The sequence below is a fragment of the Protomyctophum parallelum genome (genome assembly GCF_964188405.1).
Source record: "Protomyctophum parallelum genome assembly, chromosome: 3".
Classification (NCBI taxonomy): Eukaryota; Metazoa; Chordata; class Actinopteri; order Myctophiformes; family Myctophidae; genus Protomyctophum; species Protomyctophum parallelum.
The window spans coordinates 29,171,451-29,196,800 of record NC_139698.1 but is presented as its reverse complement, the minus strand read 5'-3'; the positions used below and the strand labels follow the sequence as shown (position 1 = coordinate 29,196,800).

Genomic DNA, 25,350 nt, shown 5'->3' with positions numbered 1-25,350 from the left:
ACACAGACAGGGACACCTGGAGTCAGAGCAGCAGTCTTCTCCACCACGCGTTGAGGTCCACAGTCAGCGGCTAGGAATTACTTAGACTGCAGTGGCCGTAACTCACCTTCACACACATACAGCGCGTGCACACACACACACACACACACACACACACACACACACACACACACACACACACACACACACACACACACACACACACACACACACACACACTCTTAGACTTTAACACACACTCTCTCTGTCTTTGGTCAATTGCACGTCTCTCTCTGGTAAGAGCGCTGAGGAGGAGAGCTTGCGGCGGGACAGGACAGGGATCTTTGAGGAGAGGAGAGTATGACGTGGGACTGCGGCCTGCGCTACATGTTCTCCATGCCCCCCGGGCTGCAGCAGCCGGGGGGTGGCGTGGGTGGGGGCGTCCCGCACGACAAGGAGGACCTGTCCTCCCGGCTGGAGATGGTCCAGAGGCTGGCCAAGGACGGCTGTCGCTTCCTCCAGAGCCACAGCAGCAGCAACAAGGCCTCGGACAGGACGGGAGAGGTGAGTGAGAGCACTCGCAGGCACAGGCACACATGGTTAGAATGGTGTTAGAACAAACATGGAAAACTTCTCATTCTGCTACTCTGCCAACAAAATGTGGAATGCCCTGACACCATCCATTGAAGTGTAACACTGGAATTCTTTCCAAATGAAAAAGGCCTGAAAAAGCATCTATCAGGAGACCACAGGGGAGGTTTTGTACATTACATATAGTACTTGCATTAGGTGATGACACCTTGTATTGTTATTTTTGAGGGGCGCTAGCCCCTCCTACAGGTTTAGTGTTTGTTTTTAATTCAATGTTTGTTTTAAAAACGCCATTGACAATGAAGGGAAAATGTACCTCATCTTGTCCCTAACACAAACATTAAATGCCATTAACAATAAAGATAATTTAATGTTTGTGTTGGCACCGTTTGTTTTATATCACCATTACATCACCTAATCAACATGAGTTAGACTTTAATATATTAGTGCCCCTCACTTCACACGGGTGTGATTTCTTTATGTTATGTTGATGAATTGAATAGCACCACAATGGAAACAAGTCCCTGCAGGAATTGTTTTTGTGTTATCCTATATTATGTTAGAATTTAATTAGCATGTAACATGCTGTTTACATTTCTGACTAATAAAGTATTCAATCAGCCCCCCCAACACACGCACACGCACACACACACACCGCACTGACTGCAGCACTCCAATCACGGTCCTGTAGGTTTTAAGCATTTAAACACATAATACAGTTAGTTGACACAGTCTAAGATCCCCCAACCAGATGATCTAAGGGTATACGTGTAACTTGCTACACCATTAACAGCATTAAAAGTTAGCAGTACAATCGATCCTGAAGGAGACTGCGGCAGCCAGGGAAGTGCAGCTAAAACAAGTGTTATGTGCTTAAATCTCCTTGTATGTACCTGTGATGAGCCTAGCTGCCCCATTCTGAACCAATTGTAGAGCTGATTAATTATATTAATGACGGGGTGCAATGGCTATTTGGAGCATTTTATTTTGTGGTTTCACTCTGAAACGGATAGCTGTGTGTTTTTGAACCAATCAGAGCGTTGCATCCCTTGAGGGTATGGGACGTAGCTCCACTACATGCGCGTGCGTTGAGTTTGTTTGTTTACATGTCACAGAGAGACGGGCAGCAAAGCTCGTGGCTTATTTCTAACCTACAGTATAATGTTTTCAGAGACATATTTTAGCAGGGAGGCATACTATGATCCGACGGAGCATGGTCCGAGGTGTGCTGGGGGTCGGGAGAGGGTTGGGGTTAGGTTTAGGTGTCTGCCCCGGGGGAGGTTAGGGTTAGGGTGAGGGTTTGAGGTAGGTTGTCGATCGGACCAATGCTCCGTCGGATCAAAGTATAGTAACCATTTTAGCGTGATGATTACGTTTAAAATGAGTAAAATGTATGTGTGTGCGTGTTGTATGTATTAACAGAAAAGCTGTGCATGGTGGGAAAGGTGCAGAGAGCAAACTGAAAAGAACAGAACTGGGGAAGGACTCGGGAAGCAGGCATTTATAGGGCGTCGACACCCGGGCCCAGGTGCGAGCTGATCATCATGATTAGGCTTTGCTCCCCAATCCTAATGAATAAAAAGAACAGAGGTTACATAGGGTAAACAGTACATAAACCAAAACCAGATAACCTAAGAGTAATATATAACACACAATATAGGGAACCGTCAAATCTATTTAAAAAAATAGATTTTTATGGATTTTTCATATAAAAATACACTATAAGATTGTTTATAGTTATTGTTTTGGCATAGATTGTTAGGTATGCCCATATGATGACCACGGATATGCTCTGAGGCTGCATTAGTAAAACAGATGCAGGTGGGGATACGAATTTCATCCAATCAGGACTCAGGAGAGAGACCTATATGCAGTAGGATAAACAAATGAAACCTAAAGTGATGAAATAAAAGAATGAGCAAAACTGAAACACATTTAACTCTTTTATTAGCTGTTAGCATGAATCCCAGTTCCAGGTGCCACCATACGCGTTCACTTTAAGATTAGGAGTGTGCCCGTCCCTCACACACACTCACTAGTCACTACACACGTTAGTATCATTGGCACAAGCACACACTGTTTACCTTTTGTCAGAAGCTTTTACATGGCGGGAGCGTCGTGGTACAAAGGCACAAATTAAATCCGAAATTTGGATGGCAGAATTAAGATCCACCAAGGACAGCTCTCCTGGATTACGATTTATGGACGTTTGAAAATCCTCCTTTCAACTGCTTTACACAGTGATTATATTTGCAATCCCATTGCAACCGGACCAATGTTAAAAGCTGCCGTGGGACTAAAGCATTATATAGACGGGGTATACATTGGGGTCCCTAGCGCCGGGGTCCGTATATATATGGACATGGGACAGAAAGAATGAAGCTGATAAATGGGTTCTCTCCCTTCAGTCTGAGACCCCTGTTTCTTAACTGAACAAACAAAACATGAAGTATGAAGTAATTGACTCTTGCTATTTTTAACAATCCTTATAGACAGAGTATAACGCAGACATGGAGACTCGACCTTAATTTGAAGCCAAGTGTTCGTTCGATCTTCTTATCACGGCTAGTCCTCTAATTATGTGTCTCATTAGGTTTATCCAGCTGAATTAGCATAGCATCACTTTCGTGTCTGGTGGAAACCTCATATGTCCAAAACGGTTATTCAGGATTCAAACTCAAAAACAGCAGATCGACAAGCTTGCAGATCTGCAATTTTTGATACGTTTGTGTGATGCTGTAGTGACAAGTAGCGTTAATTTACAAAACTATAAACACAAGTTAAAATGTGGAGATAAGAGGTTACTGCCCGACAACAATGATATATTCCATTACACTATTACAGTATAGCCTAACATTGCATAGCATGTTTTTGCCCTGGGCTGTGCAGGGCTGCCATGCGCTGCAGCAATGAGATAATTCATAGTCTCTCTCTCTCTGTGTCTCTCTCTCTCTCTCTCTCTCTCTCTCTCTCTCCGTGTCTCTCTCTCTCTCTCTCTCTCTCTCTCTCTCTCTGTGTGTGTCTCTCTCTCTCTCTCTCTCTCTCTCTCTCTCTCTCTCTCCCCCCGCGGGAGTCTCTTTCTCATTCATCTCAGCCATTATAATGTGATAATCTACCATAACTTTACATAGAGCTGCTTTGTTGGCAGCTTTATAGTCGCTTGTCTTTGTCATGTTGTACAACTTCCAGAGGGCAAAACTATGTGTGGTGCTGTCCCTGGTGTCCCTGCTTCTGCATTTAATATCCCCCCCCCTTAATGGTCATTAATTTCCATCACCGTTAGGGATATGTTTTTCCTCCTGCTTTTGGTCAGACGAACATGGACTATCATGCACCCTATATATAAGGCCTATAGGCTACATACATGTATTTATTATCTCCCGAGTCCACCTACTGTAGGCAGATTATCCCTTTGCATATAACGTGTCACAATTCTGCACACTCTGAGCTTGTATATCAGCTATTTTCCCTGCTGCAGCCTGCACCGTATTTGAAGGGCTGAAGAGGTTAAGAAAATGTCTCCCACTCTGTTTTTTGTTTTCTTAATAGAACCGTTTATCAGCCTGCAGGGCACTGGAGGACAAGTTGCTAAAGATATCCTTCTAAGGGAATGAGGAGGTTCAGTGATGCATTGAGCTTATCAGCACATTAGCTCAAATTAATGCCCATTTCTGTCTAATTGGTCTGTGTCTCAGAGGAGGACTGTGGACAGTTCAGAAACCTGCCTACCAGTGACAACATCAATGGGGACTCCAGTCTAAGGCTTTCTATTCCTGGAATGTTAGCATGCTATAATAGAAAATATAATTGTTCCCACGTTAATAAAAAATATATAAATCTAAAAGAAAACCTTGCCTAATGATGACTTGTGTCAGCCCTCGACACAGAAACTAAAAAGTTTTACTTTACTTTACTTGCCAATTAAGCCGTTGAGACACTTAACAGGCCTGATTGGCTCGAACTGACCTCATCGGCGGGCTCAGTTTTTCCTCTTCCTGTCATGCAGCTGTATCAGTGTATGTTCAACCTGCTGCAACAATGGCAGGAAGTTAAGGGCTGACGTACCAGGCACAGCCCCGCAGTACATGTTGACGTACCACATGCCCTGGCCTGAACCAGTGTTCAGTCCAGGGTCAGTACCAGTACCATACGTGACATATAGGGCTTGTTTTTTCGGTAAAGTCGCTTGGTAGTTGCAGGTTTGCGTATTTTGGTTTGCCGTGTTTCTAAAATGTAGTTGCTTATTTGGGCTTGCTACATATAATGTTGTTTAAGCCGGTGGTTCTCAAACATGTTCATGTCAAGCCCCCCCAAATTAATATGTGTTTGACCGCGGACCCCACCATCTGAAGATATTTAGTGCCAGGGATCACCATATAAGATTTATGTTGTTAAAATGCTTCGAAAACATTCACAATTTGTCACATTTACTCAGTATGGGCTCCAGTGGGACAGGTCTCTGACCTTCAATAAAGGCTGGGCCAGGGGTCCTTATCCATGTCCTCATCCACCACAATGACCTTACTGTGTATTGTGAGTCACTGCCAAACCGGGGTATACGACCTTTTCCTTGAGCAAAACACATGCTGTTACTGCGTATTATTGTTTGAATGGCACGTGGTCTGTCCACTGTATTGTACACACGAACAGAAAGTAAACAAGTACATTATACATTTTACATCCTCACATTGAGGTGTGTATATATATATAATATATATTGAACTTGAACCATTAAAGATGGTAACTCAGGCAAATATTTAAGTTATTAAAAAAGAAGCCTATCCATCATTGCCGTAGGGAAAATAAAATAAAACCTATCCTTCCCACGAAAAAAAAAAAAGATCCCTACCTACTCAGCCCAAACATGGAGACCAAATCGGAGACCAAAGTTTTATTTTGCTTGGCCTTAATACTTAATAGGCTACTTTTAATACTTCAAAAATAGCAGTTCTGCAATAATGCTTACTACTTTTACTTTAGCTATTTTAAGAATATTTTGCAGGACATTTACATTGTGGTATTGCTACTTTTATAAATTTATAATGTGATTACTTCTTCCACCTCTGCACATTAGTGCTTCCCTATGGTATAATGTGAATGAGAATAATATGTGTACACTGTACTTGTGTATACTTGTACTGTACACTCATTTATGTAATCACATGCCGTAGTAATGTTTAGTTGGCATGATATTATCCGGAATTGTCCAGATAATCTGGAGATTATATGGATGGACCGTTACCAGATTAGAGACAATTATTTTGAATAATCCAATGATGCTGCAATAATGCATGATACTTATATTAATACATAAGCTCACATATTAAAATAAATCCATGATCGTTCAAGCATGGTGGTCAGCATCGGCAGTGGAAAGCCTATACACCCTCGCCATATGTTTTTATTTTTTGTAATGGTAAAAAAATATATATTATTATTTTTATTATTAGTAGTAGTAGTATAGTAGTAGAAGTAATATTGCATTGCATCGCAGCCTTCCAATCAGCCTTGTCAATTATTCAGCCTCATCCTGTATGTCCACTTACCACTAGTTGGCAGCAGCTAATAATCACTGCAGGTACTCGACCTGTCATGTCACATTGACCTGTGTTGTTTGGTTGTAATTGTTCCCACTTCCCAGTGTGTGCACTCACTGCACTAGCAGCGCTGAGAGTTGCGATTGCATCCTTGTATAGCCTACTATATGCTGCCTTCCAGTTATACCTTAAAGTAAAAAATTGTTTAATCAAGCTGCTTTTGTGTATTTTTCTACTTGGCTGTGTATGCTGTTCATGCTTTGAAGTCCGATAATACACACACAAAAAAAATAAGTTTATTTTCATTTTTTATAATTATTAATTATTACATTTATGACGTCATGAACGGGGCCTCCCGATCCTTAAGGCCGTCCCTGCTCCCTCGGCCCTGAGGGCTTGGAGTGCAAAGGGCATAAGTAACATATTTCTGAATTTTACAGGAGAGCTTTTCATTGATTTGTAAAATATCTCCTGTAAAATTCTGAAAACGTCACTTACGCCCTTTGCACTCAAGCCCTCCAAGCATGTTCCCTCTCAGTTTTGGGTTAGGCTTGGGGTTAGGTCTGAACCCTAACCTTAAGGTTATTATGGTTATGGTTGGAGTTAGTGTTAGTTTTGGAAAAAAAAATGCAAAAGTAGCAGATCTACAAGCTCAAAATATGTCACATCCTGCCGCGTATCGAGCTGTGATCAAGTAGGGCACTAGTTTACCAAAAAGAAAGTTACAACACGAAAAGTTTAAATATGCCGATAAGAGGTTTCTGCCGATTTCAACGATATGTGAGTAGGCCTACTTCTTCCACCAGTGACTAAATAACTCCATCTTGGTGGAAGCATGCTGGTCACCATATATAGCAGCTTCAGCTGGAAGCCATGGGGACAGTTACATAATCCCTCCTAATCTCTAATAATATTTACATTTGCACCATGCATGACAACAGAGACAGAATATTACCTCAGAAATAGTTAGCTTTTTATTGATATTATGGTAATATACTGTATTATGGTATATATGGCAATAACAATCAGTGGATTCAGATGGTCTGGTATCACTGGAATAAACATTAACATGGCTAACGCAGGTCTGTGCATTCTCATATTTCTGCTATAAGCTTGTCAGAAATGTAAACAGCGCATGGCAACACTTTGCCTGCCGAAGACGTCTTTTTTTGTTGAAAAACACTCTGAATCCTGACAGTCAAAGAGTGGTAGAGACAATTAGGCGAACAGGATAACCCAAACAAGGTACTGCATGGGGACTTGTTTCCATTGTGGTCCTGACTCCTATGTATTCAATTCATGAATATAGCATGCAAATTTTACACAATAATACATCATACATCAATACATCATCAACAAACACTATATTTATGTACAAAGGTTGCGGCAGTGAATGACACCCCCTTCGATGGGACATTTACCTCCACTTGTTTTTTTGTTTTGTTTTTTTACGGGTAGCCCCTTTAGGGACCCTTGTAAACAAGGGTCCCTAAAGGGGCTATATGCTGTCGGGCAGACACCAAATATGTCCATGTGTTTTTAAAACTTGAGTCTGAGTGTACCCGCGGACCCCCGCGGACCCCCGCACAGACCCCCGCTGACCGAAAAGTGTTTTTCCATGGGCTTGTAGATCTGCGCTTACTGGGTCCAAATTGACACAAAATGAGGTTTTATTCATTCTGATCTGTTTTGAAAAATAGAAATATACGTCTCCTGATTCTTATATAATATATGCCTCCTTCCAAAAAAAGCCTGGGATCCACTACAGTTGAAACAACAAATACAAGCCTGGGTCACTATTTGAGGAGTTATGGGTGATGATATGGGAGATAAACGCTGCAATTTGTAAAAAATGGCAAAATATGACTCGTAACGTTGTTGAAGTGGGACTCATATAACGTCCCTGGGACCCACCTAAAAGACCACCCCTGGGTCCCGGGACCCATTACATTGAAAACCTAGTTACATTACTTATTGATTAGAATGATGAAGTCAAACGGCACAAAATAAAATAGAGCTGGAGTTAGTTGACGTAAGAGTGTTCAATAGCACTGATTAAAAGTTGAAATACGGAGATAGGAGGTTTGCGCCCGACAGCACCGATATAAAGAATGAGGGTCGACAGGGTTGGACGCGAAGATGACTTCTCATTCCATAGTCGCCTCCGCGGCTGCAGTTACCTCAGTGATTCACGAATCACAATTCAATGCATTTCCAGTAGCCTATAGCTGTGGACCAGAACATGGGTAATTGCATCCGTTGCAAATGTACATCACCTATACAGAGTAAATGTGTCCTCGTGAATCACTTCTTATTATAGGCTACACAGCTCTGGCTTCCGTGTGCTCTGCATCGCGCTGCACAACTGAGTGGATGAATGAATGAATGTATATGTGGCTGGCTATACCGCCTGCTGTTGTTTATATGCCACCAAGTGATGCAGAATTGTGTGTGTGTGTGTGTGTGTGTGTGTGTGTGTGTGTGCCTGTGTTATCGTGGAAGGCAATAATTGTGTTATCCCATAGTGTGCCCGTACACGTTTTAGGATTCTTAAAAAAAAAATTAATTACGTTTTTTCTTATTATTATTAATCAGTGGATACCCCAGGTCACTATTTTGAAAGAATGAAAGGGCAGACAAACTGTTACAGAAAATTCATTTTCAGGTCAGGATACCAATTTTATCCAATCAGGACAGAGAACTCAGTCAGGATACATGTAGCCTGAGCTAACGCTAGACATTTCTGGCCTAGATGGGAGGGTCGCGGCTCAGAAAAACGCGCACCCTGATTGGATCTCATCGATCTGTCCGTCACCCCCGGCCCCTCCTCTCCCCCCTAGTGCAGCGCTACGTCACATCATTTGGAGCGACGCCCACCCGGAAGGGTTGACTCCCACTTTTAGACCAGAGCGGCCAATGCGTTCCTCCAGGCTTTCAATTTTTGCACCAACAAAGTGAAAGCCTGGTACCGAGGCTAGGATACATGTAATGTGTCATGTGTAATGTAATGTACATTACATTACAGTACAATACATTAATTTAAACAAGTGAAATAGAAAGTGATGACACAAAGAAATGAGCAGACAATTTTGGGGTGAAACTTTGACCCATGACTTACCCGATGTCACTGCATGGTGTATTGCGGTTAATGCCACGGCTCCGAATGCCTCTCGGCCAATCACGATGTACAATAGATGTTGCATAATGTGTACTATGGGGGGTCAAGTACTGATGTTCTAACTTCTCTCAGAAGGAATTCAGAGAATTCCAAACATAGCAGTTAGTTAATGTAACATGTTATTGTTCCGGAGACTGCTCTGACATGTACAAACACTTAGTGCATGTTTACATTCTCTGAGCTGAATCAGGAATGTCAGTGATGTGCCTCTGGAAGACAAGTGTGTGTGTGTCGTAACACTTGTTATTTATAACCCAAACTTGTCATCGCTGTCTGATGGAAACCTTATAGTTTCACTTTTCAGGAAATAGGGAAAAAAAAGTGTGTTTCCAATGGGTCCAATAATGTAGTTACAGTCACCAGCTCTTGTTAATACTTTTCATTGGTTCAATACTTATTCTACGATACCCGCAGATACGCTTTCAAAACAAGATGCAAGTGTTAGTGTAGCTGCACTGTTACATTGATGGCACCACGCAGAGGACTAAAACGATACCATTTAGCCTTTTACTGTGCTGTAGTTGCACGGAGGCTGCATGTGCAGGTTGGCAGTCCTGCCATGGTAACAGCATGTCTCCAGTCACCTCCAGGCTGCATCCGAGAGGACAGCGTGTCCCTCGTTAGAAGCAGCCAGCAGGCTCGATTGTGTTTTTTGTGGAGAGGGCCAGCAGCTGACCACATGGGGTCTCAACCAGCCACACGGGCGGGGTCAATGATTAATTGGCAGGAAAAGGGTGTATTGTCGGTGTCTGGCAGAAAGCTTGTACAGTATCTCCATATATTTCAACTTTTTATGTAAACGATTTCCCCTTGCTATGCAAAAATCCCACATTAATGCTTTATGAGGGCGTTCATAGTGCTGGCACGGTTCAATAGTTACTTTGGCCAAATATTTGGCTTCTATACAAGCTCATTCATCAGCAGCATCACATGTGCTGCAGTGCAGAATGTGAAAGAACTTTCATATCAGCAATTACGGTACTCACCCAGTGCTGAAATTGAGGATGTAAGAACACACTTTTGTTGGTTACAGAGGGTAAATGAGGTAAAAGAGGGTAAATGTGAAGTTTTGGCCCAAAGTCTGAGTTCGAGGGGGCTCCCAACGGCCGGCCGTCGCTTGCACTGACGGGACCACTCTCCATGGTTTGGATAAAACGCACAATGTTCGGAGTTTTTTGCTGATTATCCAGTGATCTAGATGGGAACATTGGCGCTTTCTAGAGCAAGGATGGCTTAATTTTAGCTCGCTAGTATTGACGCTATTTATTTAGCATCTAAGATGGCCGCCCAAACAGGACGTGAATCCAGCGTGTGTTACACTACAAACGGATCGGTTGGCTCTGCGTCCACCAGGTGGCAGCAGATGGGTTAAGTAAACTGCATGACGTACATATGGATGCATCTATAATAATCCATAATTCGTCATAACGCTTCATAGGTGCTAAGTAAAGTGTGATGCATTTGCATGCATTTAAAATAATCTGGATGAATGGATATAGCTGAAATGGCTGCTCTACTTGTAAGCCTGTAGATCTGCTATTTCTGCTATTTTTAGAAAATGTGTGAAAATGTATGAAAATTCTTTACCATTATTGTGATTAGGCGATTACGTAATAATTATTTTTGGCGATTAGATTACATAACCATGTTCCATACTTGTTCCATCTGGGCAAAATGTAAGAGCTGGAAGTGGCTGTGTTTTCTGTTGGAGCAGGATGCTCAGTGATGCACCCCGCCCTGTTCTGGGAAGTTCTCTCTGTGATTCCTGGGTTTCCTCCGACCCCTCCCCTGACCTCTGGTCAAAGTTCATGTGACACGATATAATACAGACTGCTATTATCAGCCAGCCACGCCTTCAAGTATGTCAGCGAGCTGTGTGCGTGTGTATTTGTGTGCATGTGCGTGCGTGTGTGCGTGCATGTTCGCATGCGACATGGCTGTGGGTGTGTGTGTGTGTGGGGGGGATGCTAATGATAATGAAATGCAGCCATTTGCAATAATATGGTCTGCTGGCCCTTTGTTGATGCAGTAGCCTACTGTCTGTACCACTTTCACGTGTGCTCACACAAACACATGAACAAAGAAACACGCACGCACGCACGCACGCACGCACGCACGCACGCACACACACACACACACACACACACACACACACACACACACACACACATACACACAAAGGCAGCTATATATATTTTCAGCAGTACAGCATCATGTACAGTGCAACATTACACACACAGTGTATTGATTTGCCCAGCATGGAGTTTGTCTGGGAATGGACTATACCTGCTGATGACTGACAAGTTAGACTTATTATTGATCTGGTGCTCAGCTCTGAAAAATGAATGAGCGTTTCTCCTGTAATGACTCCCAGCTAAAGAAGAAACGCACACGCTTGAATGATATACGCCAATTAGGATGTGGTTCGAGCTACTGAAATTCCGGCTAAAACTATAGCAGACCTTATGGTGCATATCTAAATGTACGTAAACTGATCTGCACCATACTGATTATGTTTAGGACTTTGAAGTCACATGATACTGAGTTTGTAGATCTGCTATTTTCACCGTGCAACGAAACATAAAATGACTTGTAGTTGTCTTTTAGTTCTACTGGATCTCTTCTCCACTATAGTCCACTCCCTAACATTTTAATGTAGTTTGTAATTTGTTGACGGAATTGTCAGTATATTTAGTCTTTGTTTTATAGTCACCATAGCTTAGTTTTTATTTAGTTTTCGTCCGTGAAAAAAGTCGTTGACAAACATTTTTCGTCATAGTTTTAGTCGACAAAATCAAGACTACAGTGACATCTTGGCAGAGCTGCTGGGGGGCGGTGTGGAGCCCTGAACGGATCCTAATGACGACTTTACTTGCATCATGCATGCAGCCCTTGTCCCCCCCCCCCCCCATCCCCCCCTACCCCATCCCCCCCCCCCCCCCCCCCCTTCCTCCAGCCATCCGTCAGCCCAACCAACCACATCTTCCCTACATGCAATTAGCCAGCCAGGCAGGCAGGCTGGAAGAGGCTGCATTTTTTTTCCTGCTCTAATTGTGATCACAATCCGAGGCATCCAGGGACCCTGGGCCTTGCAGGACTTCCTGGCGCGAGTACGTACTAGTGCGCTGTTCTGGGATATGTTTACGTGTGTGCGTGCGTGCGTGCGTGCGTGCGTGCGTGCGTGCGTGCGTGTGTGTGTGTGTGTGTGCGCACGCAGACCACATTCTTCCAAGTACAGTCTCTCGCTGTGCGTGGCTGACATAGCAGACATGTTTCTCCTGCAAACAGAAGAGAACCTTTAATGGGAATGTGTTTGCATCATCGCTGCAATTCAATGACTTTGAATCTCCTCACTGACATTAAAGGGGAATGCCACTCATTTTCACCATTTTACTATGTCATTACCTTAGAGTAAAAAATCTGTAATATTATGAAGTAGCCTACATCTCAGTGACATCACAAAGATGTTGTCATGGTCTGCATACCATATCTCCCTGTCAGCCACCCCCACTCTCCATTCCTACCCTCATCATCGTCATTGTCACACACCTGTTCCCACTCCATCCCAGCCCAGCAGTGCCATGCCCCTTTTCACACCTGAGAACATTTCCCCAATCAACCCACCTCCTATAAAGACTGGACTCATTACACACACAAACTGTGGGAACATAAACCATTGTCCGGTGCGCAACCTTTCCTGATGTTTCCTGTGATTATCCTGTACCTGGAATTCCGTGTCTGTAAGGTTTTTGGACTTATGTGTTTTGCCTTGTTTTGCCTTTTTGGATTTTTGCCCTTTACTTTTGAAAAGTTTGGCCAAAGGGCTGCCCTGAGTTTCCTTGCTTGCTGCCTTGTGTTCTAGCTAACCTGCTTTATTTAATAAAACAGTGTTTGAAACTACTCTGCTCTGCATTTGGGTTCTATCTCCTGCTCACCGTGACAGTATGTTCCCACCACGCTGAACCCAGCAGACAGAGTTTATTTTTTAGTTTTCTTAGTATTTTTCCCTGTTTTTGAACGAGCTGCTGAGGCCTTCCAACATGGCTGATTTGCCGTTTTCATATGGAGACTTTGGAGTGACAAGGAATGTCTTTTACGAGGATCCCCAGTTCCTTGAACAACTGGCAAAGTATTGGAGGCGGGATCGGAAGTTTGCTCAGTATATGGGCTTTTTCAGATGGGAGAGTCGGGGAGCCATTTTTCCCGGGCTGGCTCCTCAGGAGGCAGTCCCATCGGCCTCCCCTGCTCTTCGGCCTACTTCCTCACCCAGCCTGCCCAGCTCTCCGCCGCCCAGCCTGCCTGGCTCTCCGCTGCCCGGCTCTCCGCTGCCCAGCCTGCCCAGCTCTCCGCTGCCCAGCCTGCCCAGCTCTCCGCTGCCCAGCCTGCCCAGCTCTCCGCTGCCCAGCCTGCCCAGCTCTCCGCTGCCCAGCCTGCCCAGCTCTCTGCTGCCCAGCCTGCCCAGCTCTCCGCTGCCCAGCCTGCCCAGCTCTCCGCTGCCCAGCCTGCCCAGCTTTCCGCTGCCCAGTCTGCCCAGCTCTCCGCTGCCCAGCCTGCCCAGCTCTCCGCTGCCCAGTCTGCCCAGCTTTCCGCTGCCCAGCCTGCCCAGCTTTCCGCTGCCCAGCCTGCCCAGCTCTCCGCTGCCCAGTCTGCCCAGCTTTCCGCTGCCCAGCCTGCCCAGCTTTCCGCTGCCCTGTCTGCCCAGCTTTCCGCTGCCCAGTCTGCCCAGCTTTCCGCTGCCCAGTCTGCCCAGCTCTCCGCTGCCCAGCCTGCCCAGCTCTCCGCTGCCCAGCCTGCCCAGCTTTCCGCTGCCCAGTCTGCCCGGCTCTCCGCCGCCCAGCCTGCCCGGCCCTCCGCCCGGCTCTCCGCTGCCCGGCCCGCCCGGCTCTCCGTTGCCCAGCCTGCCCAGCACAGCGTTGCCCAGCACCCATGAGCCCTTCCAACCAGCTGTCTCCATTGATGTCCTGCCTGCGCCCTCTGCACCGTCAACAGCCCTATCGGCTGACCTGCCAGAGCCCTGGTCAGTCATCTCCCATGGTGATCTATGTCAGCCCATGGTCTTGGAAGCTCTGGTCTTGGGTTTTCTGCTCAGCTGCTTCCTCCAGCTGCCAGTTGCGGGCGATGGATCTCCATGTCCAGAATCTGCAGCATCCTCCGTATCTCCTGGGTGTGCAGCATCCTCCGTCTCTCCAGGATGTGCAGCATCCTCCTCTCCTGAGACTACGGTTCCGCCTGCAGCCCTGCCTCCTGTGTCTACGGCTCCGCCTCTGTCTGAGGCATCCCCGGTGTCACCTCCAAGGTCCTCCGCCTCGTCCCGGCCCCCCGGCCGTCCTCCAGACTGCATGTCCTCTGCCTCGTCCCGGCCACCTGGCCGCCCACCAGATGACATCTTGGCCTCGTCCCGTCCATCAGGCCGTCCACCAGATGGCATCTCAACATCGTCTCAGCCCCCAGGCCGTCCGCCTGACGTATCGTCTCAGCCCCCAGTCTCTGCTTCAGTCTCCCTCCTCCAGACCCCCTCCGCCCACCCTGCTCTGTGTTCCGGGCCAGCATGGTGGGACGTCTGGAAGCCGTCCCTTAAGAGGGAGGTACTGTCATGGTCTGCATACCATATCTCCCTGTCAGCCACCCCCACTCTCCATTCCTACCCTCATCATCGTCATTGTCACACACCTGTTCCCACTCCATCCCAGCCCAGCAGTGCCATGCCCCTTTTCACACCTGAGAACATTTCCCCAATCAACCCACCTCCTATAAAGACTGGACTCATTACACACACAAACTGTGGGAACATAAACCATTGTCCGGTGCGCAACCTTTCCTGATGTTTCCTGTGATTATCCTGTACCTGGAATTCCGTGTCTGTAAGGTTTTTGGACTTATGTGTTTTGCCTTGTTTTGCCTTTTTGGATTTTTGCCCTTTACTTTTGAAAAGTTTGGCCAAAGGGCTGCCCTGAGTTTCCTTGCTTGCTGCCTTGTGTTCTAGCTAACCTGCTTTATTTAATAAAACAGTGTTTGAAACTACTCTGCTCTGCATTTGGGTTCTATCTCCTGCTCACCGTGACAGATGTACTCTGTTACTGATTTTTCCCCCCAGTTCTAGCCAACACAGAATGGGGGGACTTTTTATTATTTCCACATAAAAACTAATGACATAGTAAAATGTTGAAAATGAGCGATTCCCCTTTAAGCAGCACTGCATGTAATCATGCTCTCTCTCCCCTGCAGACACACACACACACACACACACACACACACACACAAACTGAATGAAGGTCGATTCTGGACCAAATGACTCTGGTGCAGTGTGGACAGGAGAATGTACAGTAGTGGTGGGTTTGGGTTGGACCTGTTTATTGGATGCTCTCTCCTTTCTGAGTCTGCGCTGGTCCTGTGCAGCATGGAGGAGGTCATCATCACACTGTGCAACACCCTAGCTTTCTTCAGGTGGTCCTGTCTGTTGCCATGTCTTCCCAAGCTTTTAGGTCAATGTGGCACTTTTATAGCTTTGTTATCCTTATACCTCTTCTTTTGGCCTGGGAATACAGGACTTGATGTTGAGTGATGGTGAGAACAGGAATACAGGACTTGATGTTGAGTGATGGTGAGAACAGGAATACAGGACTTGATGTTGAGTGATGGTGAGAACGTCAGCCTCCTCCAGGACGCTGGTGTTAGTGCACCCATCCTCTCAGCTAATCCTGAGGATCTTCCGGAGACACCTCTGATGGCACGTCTCAAGTGCCAGTGCCTGCTATGTGGTCCAGGCTTCTGACCCATACAGAAGGGTGGGGAGAACCACAGCTTTATACACCAAGATTTTGGTCTTTGGTTGGAGGTCGCGGTTCCTTAGTCTTCATGGGAAAGACCCACTGCCACAACTGAGGCGATGGTCTATTTTATCATTGATGACAGCTTTTGAGGTTAGAAGGCTGCAGAGGTATGTTAAGTGCTCCACATTTTCCAGTTTGATGTTGTCGATGAAGATGTTTGGGGTAAGACAGGCGTACTGCTGTCCGGTGGGGGCTGTGTGTGTGTGTGTGTGTGTGTGTGTGTGTGTGGGGGGGGGGGGGGGGGGGGGATGCTGCACCGAAACACACGGAAATGTATACACTCATCACTACATAGCTACAGCTTCACGTATGCATATGCACTTGTGCACTCCTGGGGCCTGGAGCTTAACCACTTAAAGGCAGGGTAAGTGCTTTAACATTTTAGGAAAAAGTTTTTGTTTTAACCAACAAATATCACTTACTCCTGCAGAAAATAGATTGACTAGCGCAATGCATTGTGACCTATATTCAGCCATTTTTCAGCCTAGATATTTAATGTTTACCGGTATGTGAAAACAGAGAAGTCACTAGTATAGAGGCCTGGGGGACTATAGGGTTAAGTGGTTGAGTTGGTGTACACTGGCTTCCATTGTGGATTACATTGAGGATGATATTGAGGACGTTACTCAAGTCATTAACCAAACCAAAGCCTTTTACCAGAGTGGGGGGGGGGGGGGGGGGGGGGCTGAGTGGAGAGCATCAGTAGCATCTTTAGGGCCTGACTCCGGGGGGGACATAGAAACATTATAATTATTATGCCTGTACGGTTTCCAGAAGGCATGTAACGATATATCGTAAATCGATTAAAATTCAAACTGGTGACAATTTAAATTGTGATTTTATATATCTTTGTAAGAGAATTGTTAAAAGAGTTTTCAGTCATTTGCTATACTGTATTGAAAAGAGGATAAGATGAGAAAGTTAAAAGAGAAAGACAATACTGGAGTTGAGTGAATCGTATACATGCCTATACTGTTCCAGTCTTTGTAGATCAAAGCATCAAAGCATCAGCTGGTTTCATGACATTAAACCGTACACATTATGAGGAGAGGTCGAGGCGGAGGATGAGAGCAAACAAATGGTTGGTATTACAGTATTTAGAGAGGTGAGGGAATCCCTGACCCTATACTGTATGATCTGATGGAACATAAGAGGAGCCTCACAACGCATGCACGATATGATGGACATATCGCTGCCTGCTGTCGTGCAGAAACCTCATATTGTTGGTGGTCTATTATATTCCTAACTGATCTCCATCTATTGTAATAAACTGTTCCAGACAACCTTCTCTCCTGTGACTAATAATAATAATCATAATTTCCCTCTCAGCGTTTCCATTGTCTGTCGCGCTAAAGACCATAATGTATACTATAGCCTTATGTTTATGTACGCATTTATTTATTTTCCAACTCCTTAAAAACCAAAAAAATACTTATTTTCTATCAATTACACACCCCATGAAGCCTTGAATTCATGAAGATTGTGTTTGTTTTGATGCATTCCAAGGCCAATATTTTGATGACCCGGTCAGTATAGGAGACTCTCCTACCGCGTGTCATCACAGAACAACAAAAACAATCCCATGAATTCAAGGCTTCGTGAGGTGTTTAATGGATATAGGAAATAAGTAATTGGTGAACTGCTCCTTTAACATGAAATGAAACAGACTTGAAAACAAAACAAACAAAGGACCACAAACAAAGACTGAAATCAGAAGCATGCAGACATGCCTTGGAAAACCAAAGGTCAACTTATAAAAAGCTATATCGTCGTTGTCGGGCAGAATCCTCTTCCATATTTTATCTTGTTGTGTGTTTTTTTCGTAACTGAACCCCTAATTGATCATATTACACCGCTATATAATAGCTCAAGACATGAAGCTCAAGACGCGTTTCGAGCTTGTAGTTTCTACTTTTGCTACTTTTGAATATGAATCCTGAAAGGTAAACCGTTTTCTTTTGGCCATAATGGGGTTTCATGCACCCGACCGAGAATAAGACACCGGTACTGTATAGGTACCAAATAAATTAATGCTCTCAGGGTGGAGATTGTTTAATTAAAATATGTAGGCCTATGAGGGGATTTTTTCTTTTTATGTTAATCCGTGGAATGGGCGTCTGCGATAAAGAGATGAATAATGATGCGCGCATAACGCCCTCGCATTTTACACTGGCTGCACCGCGGCCGCTGATGGACGCATTGTGATGGAAATCACAATGCCCTGGTGGGGTCGGGGGGGGAGAGAGAGAGAGAGAGAGAGAGAGAGAGAGTCAAGGAAAACCTTGTTACTCCGTATTACAGCTTTTTATGTTAATTGTTCTTTCTTTTACTTTGATCGCCCTTGCTTCGTCGTACAAAAACAAGATCTGCTATCTTAGCTATTTTTTTTACAGATTCAATTCAATTAAAGTACTAACAAGACCACTATTGACTATTGCATTGGATATGGTTGAGGTTCTTTTGTCCATTTCCTGAAACGTAACAGTTTTAGAGATACAGTACAAGGTTTCCACCCGACATGTAAGAGGGGAATCTCCTTGGTGATAACCCCCCCCCCCCCTCTCTCTCTCTCTCTCTCTCTCTCTCTCTCTCTCAGGGTGACGAGGCAGCGGTGCGCGTGTGTTTAAAGGAGAGGGGAGGACGGGATGTGTTGGTTCTCCGGAGAGTGTCGTCAGAGCGGAGGCCGGCCCCCCCGTCCTCAGAACGTCGGCTGAACCCCTCCTCAATAACGAGGGGAGGAGGAGGAGGAGGAATAGCGGACGACAGGCAGAGGAGGTAAGCCTTCCAACACACCCCTCCCTCCTTCTGTCCTCTCTCTCTCTCCTCTTTCTCTCTCTCTCTCTCTCTCTCTCTCTCTCACATCATTCTCCTCTCTCCTCGTCTCAGGCTTTGCACACTCACTCAATCACTCCCAGTAGATGCTTACATCACAGCACGCACACACGCACGCACGCACGCACGCACGCACGCACGCACGCACGCACGCACGCACACACACACACACACACACACACACACACACACACACACACACACACACACAGACACACAGACACACAGACACACAGACACACACACACTGACTCCATACAGAACAAGTATAAGTCAGACTATAGGCATCGTGCAGCAGCACAGAGCTGCTCTTTCTCTCTCGCTGTGCATCCTGGACCTGAAGGAGAGTTTAAACCCACCAGGCTGAAGGGGTTTTGGGTCTGGGGGGTTTTGGGGTGACAGTGCACTGTGTGTGTGTGTGATGTGTTAGTGGACTCTGGGTTGGGGTGTCTGGGGGGCAGCAGGGTAAGGTGTGGGGGGAGTGTGGACGTGTATAAACGCAAGCAGGTGGTCGTACGGACGGACGGACGGATGGGTAACCTTAACTGCGCGGCAGCCCTCGCGTGGCAGCAGTAACCGTGGCAACGTCGCCGGGGGCAGCGGGGGGGTGAAGCTGGACTGACGACCAGGAGCATGATGGGATCCCGCACGCAGCCGGCGTTTCCTCCGGACCACCGTGGCGAGCGGGGCGGGCGCCACGCCGCCCTGGTGGAGCAAGAGGACGACGATGACGAGGAGGACGAAGGCTCCGAGGGCAGCTTCTTCTCCTCCTCGTCCTCCTCCTCCTCGGAGGGGGGGGTCTCGGAGGAACCCCCCGCGGCCCCCCTGCCCACCTTCGACGTCCCCTACTTCCGCTACATCGACGACGAGGGTCCGGAGGAGGGGGACGGGGGGGAGGAGGGGTCGTCGGTGTCGTCCATGGAGGAGGACTGGTCGGGTGACGGTGGTGCCGCTGTGTCCCACAGGTTGAGCCTGGTGGGCGCCGAGACCCCCGACGCCATTCTGGACCACCTGCTGAGCCACGTGGACCTGGACGCCATCGCACAGCTGCAGCTGAGTGGGACCCCCGCCGCCCAAGACTCAGGTCAGCACAACCTCTTTGACTATTGTTGACATATGTGTGTGCGCGTGTGCGTGTGTGTGTGTGTGTGTGTGTGTGTGTGTGTGTGTGTGTGTGTGTGTGTGTGTGTGTGTGTGAGCTGGACGGTTGAAGCGAAATTTTGCAGCGTCACTGAAATGATCCCATGGAGCTGCATGAATATATGTCACCACACTGACCACAGAAACCTATTTATATCCATTTTCTAAACATCTGGAGTTTGATCATACTATACAGCTATCACACAAAAGCACCAAAAGTAGCAGATCCGCAAGTTCGAAAAGCGGCGCAACAGGTTTCCACCCAGCACAGACGATGTCTGTCTGTCTGTCTGTCTGTCTGTCTGTCTGTCTGTCTGTCTGTCTGTCTGTCTGTCTGTCTGTCTGTCTGTCTGTCTGTCTGTCTGTCTGTGTCTGTCTGTGTCTGTCTGTGTCTGTGTCTTTGTCTCTCTCTCTCTCTCTCTCTCTCTCTGCTGGATAGGTTTCTGGATGAGAGATAAAGATAGAGGGCAGTAATAGGGCAGGAGGGAGAGATGATGTGTGTGTGTATGTGTGTGTTTGTGTGTGTGTCTGGCATGGGGGGGGGGGGGGTCACAGCAGGGTGGAGAGCAGTGGGGCACGAGGTACAAAATGAGGCACGACACGCCATAAACGGAAAAGTGGCATGCAGTGGTGGTAAAAGTACTCAGATGTTTTATTTAAGTAAATGTATCAATACTGCAATGTAGAAATACTATGTAAAAGTCCGTCATTCAATATTTGGATCCGAAGTAAACGTATTTGAAATTGGAAATAGTACAGTGCGTTTGTACTTAAGTACAGTACTTCAGTAAGTGTACTTAGTTACTTTCACCACTGGTCATGGAAAGGTATAAGGGAAGAGAGAGAGAGAGAGAGATAGAGAGAGAGAGAGATGAGGAAGGGGGGGGGGGGGTACACAGAGATGTTTCTGGGAGATGGATGTAGTCACAGATGAGTGCACCCCACCCCACCCCACGCCCCCGGCAGCAGCCAGAGATCATTGCTCATTCCTAGGAGGAAGTGTGTGGAATTGATCTAAATGTTGTCTCTGGAGATGTGGCTGATACACAACCACCACGTGTACTGCAGTGCACTGTCTGTCACCACCACACGTATACACTGTGTACGTACGAATACGATGATGGACCACCAAATGGACGGGTTTTGGTTCCGTCCTCCAACCAGCGACATGCAGGGCTGAATATGCCCTGACACGCCCGCACAACACACTCTCATGCACACACACACACACACACACACACACACACACACACACGCACACACACACACACACACACACACACACACACACACACACACACACACACACACACACACACGACACGTGTGTCAACAGACACATTTAGTAGAACAGCTGAGCGGAGCTCCCATTTATAGGTATTGATCCCACAGGAGGGATTCAGACACATGCAGGACACATTCACACAGAACTACACACATGTACAGACACACACACACACACACACACAGATGCTGCTATAATAATAATAATAATAATTACTATTATTATAATTTACAATTCAGGCATTTGGCAGACACTCTTTATTTACAGAAAGCAATGTAAACACAAGGCAAACCAAGAGCCAAAACTATACAAACTATAGGATGCCAGGTCAACAAATGAACCTGGGCCTGGCATCTGTCTAATCAATAACACCAACAACAACAACAATACAAAGAGTAAACAAGTAGTAACGCGCAGTGTAAGAATTAAGTACCATGAGGACCAACGCATCTAGTTGTACTACGTATGCACTGCGTATTGCGTGTTTGAGCAGCTTGGGATGTAAGTGTTGTATCGAGTATGGATGGGTATAAAATATAAACATAAAGACTCCTAAAACTAGGACCTCTTCCTTTCTACGTTTTATCTGAATCTGCAGTTCTGCACCCAGTACTGTATATTCTTGAATTTTCCCAGACTGTCCTTGAGTTGAGCATAGGCCTATATATATTGAAATAAATATAAATGTAGTCACAATGCATAACAGTACATTAACAGTATTAACCGGAAGAAATATAGCCAAGTGAGCGTAAACGATCTATCCCCAGTAAGAGTGGGTAAAAATGAACAGGCAAGCCACAGTGGATATAATGAGAAATTATTTACAGTACATTACCTAGTGCCATATCGTTGCTGTCGGGCAGAAACCTCTTATCATTCTAACGGTTTGTGTTTTTTTTTGTAAATTAACGGCCTACTTGATCATACTACAGTGTCACAAAAACATTGAAAGTAGCAGATCTAAAATCTTGGAATGTGGGGTGAAGCGGCGCGTTTCGCTACTTTTTAATTTGAATCCTGAAAAGTAACAGTTTTGGACATAAGAGGTTTCCACCCGACAGAGACGACATTATGTCTTGTTCTCCCTGGGCTAGGTTGGTGAAAGGTTTGAACATGATCTTATGAATTCATGCAACCGATGCAGGGAGATAAATGTCATTACTGTTGCACATGTTTACGGCTGTACTGTACGTAATAAAAAAACATTGAATCACAAGCAGTTTTTCACTGTATACAGTGTGAATATTACTTTCATTTTACCACACACAGAGAGTAGTAGTTCACTTTCTATAACCGGTGCAACAGCATTAACAATGATTTCTGCAAGAGATGGCACTTTCACAGAGCGCCCCAGGCTACTTTTCTATCACTAGCATACAGTACAATCACAGCAGGCTATCATTCTGTATCAGTGTTGTCACATTTTTACGAGAGAAATAAGCAACCAGGTCTACGAAAACAAACCCAGAGGCAACTATAGGCTAAATGAGCACTATATTTACCACAAAATTTATCTTGGGAAATATAAGCTATTTCCCGTGAATGGATGAAATTGTTATGGTGACCTGAAAATGCATGTTCTGTTTACGCAGTAGCTTGAGAGAATGGGAGAACCCTGTTATTGAACAATCACCACTATAGCAACGATTACTATGGGAACATAGACATGTACACTTGTACAGTGCATACAGCACTATAGTAAATCAAAAAGGTGCATATACGGACGGTGCTTTGCACACAGGCTATCATCATGATTCAATGCTGCTTCATTGCCTGTGATGACTATTGCACCTAAGCTTGACGAATGGACGTGTTCAATTCGAAGGCCGAGGGGCCATTGATCCGTTTGATAACTACCTACTGAGATGCAAAAGGAAACACGGGGATTGATTGATTGATGACTTCATTGATTTCCCGATCGACAGATCGGCTTGCTTGGATCAATTAATTCCCTTCTGGGATCTGCGTTAACAGCGGAGTAAATCCAATTTGACGTGAGCGTTCTGAATGCAAAGATGTGATAGATGGCATCGCACAGTGCAGTATAGTGTGCAGCTACAGCGTAAGTGAAGAGTTCCAAGCAGAAGTTCTGTAGTAGTATACCAACATATCATTTTTGGTAGGCTACTTTATTAAGAATTTCTGTGTGTTCTATACACACTTACTCTTTTGTATTATTATTATTATTATTTAACCTATCTGTTCTGTGTTTCATAACTTTGGTACTGCCACGACAACTGAAATTCCATCACGTGATCAATAAAGGGGAAGAATAATCACACCTGAAGTGAGTGGTGCGACTGTACCGTGTGGGGGTCCGAGTGGGGTCCTGGCAACATAGGGTGGGCGGTTCCGGTGAGCCTTCCCGCGTCCGAAACGGTCAAGAAATGACAGTTACCGTGTTGCAGTTTCCGTGCTCGGACACATACAGTACGTACGTACAGTATACAAACAGACACACCTAGATGCGTAATAGAGCACCGCTCAAAAAGAGTAAAAAACTGCAGTGTTATCACCTGAGAGTTCTTGTTGTTGTTGGGCAGAAATCTCTTATCTCCATTCTAACTTCTTGTGTTTTGACCTTTTTCATAAATGAACACCCTACTTGACCATACAACAGCGTCACACATAAATGAACACCCTACTTGACCATACAACAGCGTCACACAACAGAAGCATCAAACGTAGCAGATGCGCAAGCTTAAAACGTGTCGCAAATCGATGCGTTTTGAGCTTGTAGATCCAACAACTATTTATGCTTTTGAATTTGAAGAATGTCAGTTTTGGACATGTGATGTTTTCACCGGACAGAGTGATTTGGACCATGTCTTGCATTCTCCGTGGCAGACTCACTGATCATGATGGAAATAAAACACAGAAATAAGAACAGGAAAATGTTACCGTCAGCTCTCAATAGTATTTGTTTTTGCTTTTATCAAGTGAACTAAAATAGAAAACAACATGATAGCAGAACTGCACAGAAATGCCCTCCTCCTAACACAGCTGGCTAGATGAAATCCTTGAAGGGGGGACAATTGCTTTCCCTTCAATTTATAAAACTCTACAGTTTTGCTTAGAGCAAAAAAATACCAAAACAAACAACCAAACTACAAAAACAGACTTTTTCCTAGAATAAAGCCCCAGTGTATGCGCTTCTCAGAAGGTTCCCGAACAACATGATTAGGCTACCCTGACTATGGCTTTAGCTGGATCTTAGTTTAAACGTCAGTGTGGAGAGACCATGACGGGGTTAGTGTTAGCGTATCTAATGGCGTGTGAAGTGCCTTTAACTGCTGGCTATGGTTTTCCTTAAGTAGCCTACCAACAACTAATCGGAATGCTATACGCTACTACTACTCCGTAATGGGCTATAGGCTAGTGACCGGCCCCAGCCACTGTCAGGATTATTGTTGCAAAAATAATTGCGATAAACAATATTATTAAAATTATTGCGATGCTAATACATTAACTACTTTTGCTGGGGACCCCCTGGAACTCTCCCAAGGACCCCTGGGGTCCCCAAACCAATGCTTTAGAGAATTTACTCTAACTTCATTAGTCATTAGTGTGTGTTATAATGGTCATTGTGTGGCCATTAGTAGTGGGTTAATGTCTGTAACGGCTGGCTGCCACGTTCATAAACGCAGGGAGACACGAGCCCTGTCATGCACGCTTTGATGTAAGGTGGGCTCTGTGGAGCAGAACACACTCACACAAAGGCCGCGGGAAGTTGGTGTGAAATAAAAAAAAAGAGGAGCAGATTTGACAATGCAGGGTGTGTGACGTGTGTGTGTGTGTGTGTGTGTGTGTGTGTGTGAGGCATGCTTCTGTCCACAGCCCCAGACTGCATTGTGCCTAATAGGATTTGTTGTGAGAGCGTTTCGCCTGCTGGCCATGCAGCCGACCGTCACTGTGCTGTTAGTCGTCCTCATCGACTCTCCGCTCAGCGACATGCGTGACAAACGTGACCTTAAAGCA

General features: G+C 45.5%; 1 protein-coding gene across 1 annotated transcript in view; it reads left to right on the top strand.

The window, feature by feature from the left end:
• The window catches only part of LOC310856203 (rap guanine nucleotide exchange factor 5-like), a 51,905-nt gene continuing 26,555 nt past the window's right edge, over window positions 1-25,350 (top strand). Inside the window, exons 1-3 of the mRNA XM_083761473.1 lie at window positions 1-543; window positions 18,712-18,890; window positions 19,913-20,031. Coding sequence (XP_083617599.1) covers window positions 340-543; window positions 18,712-18,890; window positions 19,913-20,031 — 502 coding nt within the window. The 5' untranslated portion in view covers window positions 1-339. The remainder of the gene's footprint in view (window positions 544-18,711; window positions 18,891-19,912; window positions 20,032-25,350) is intronic.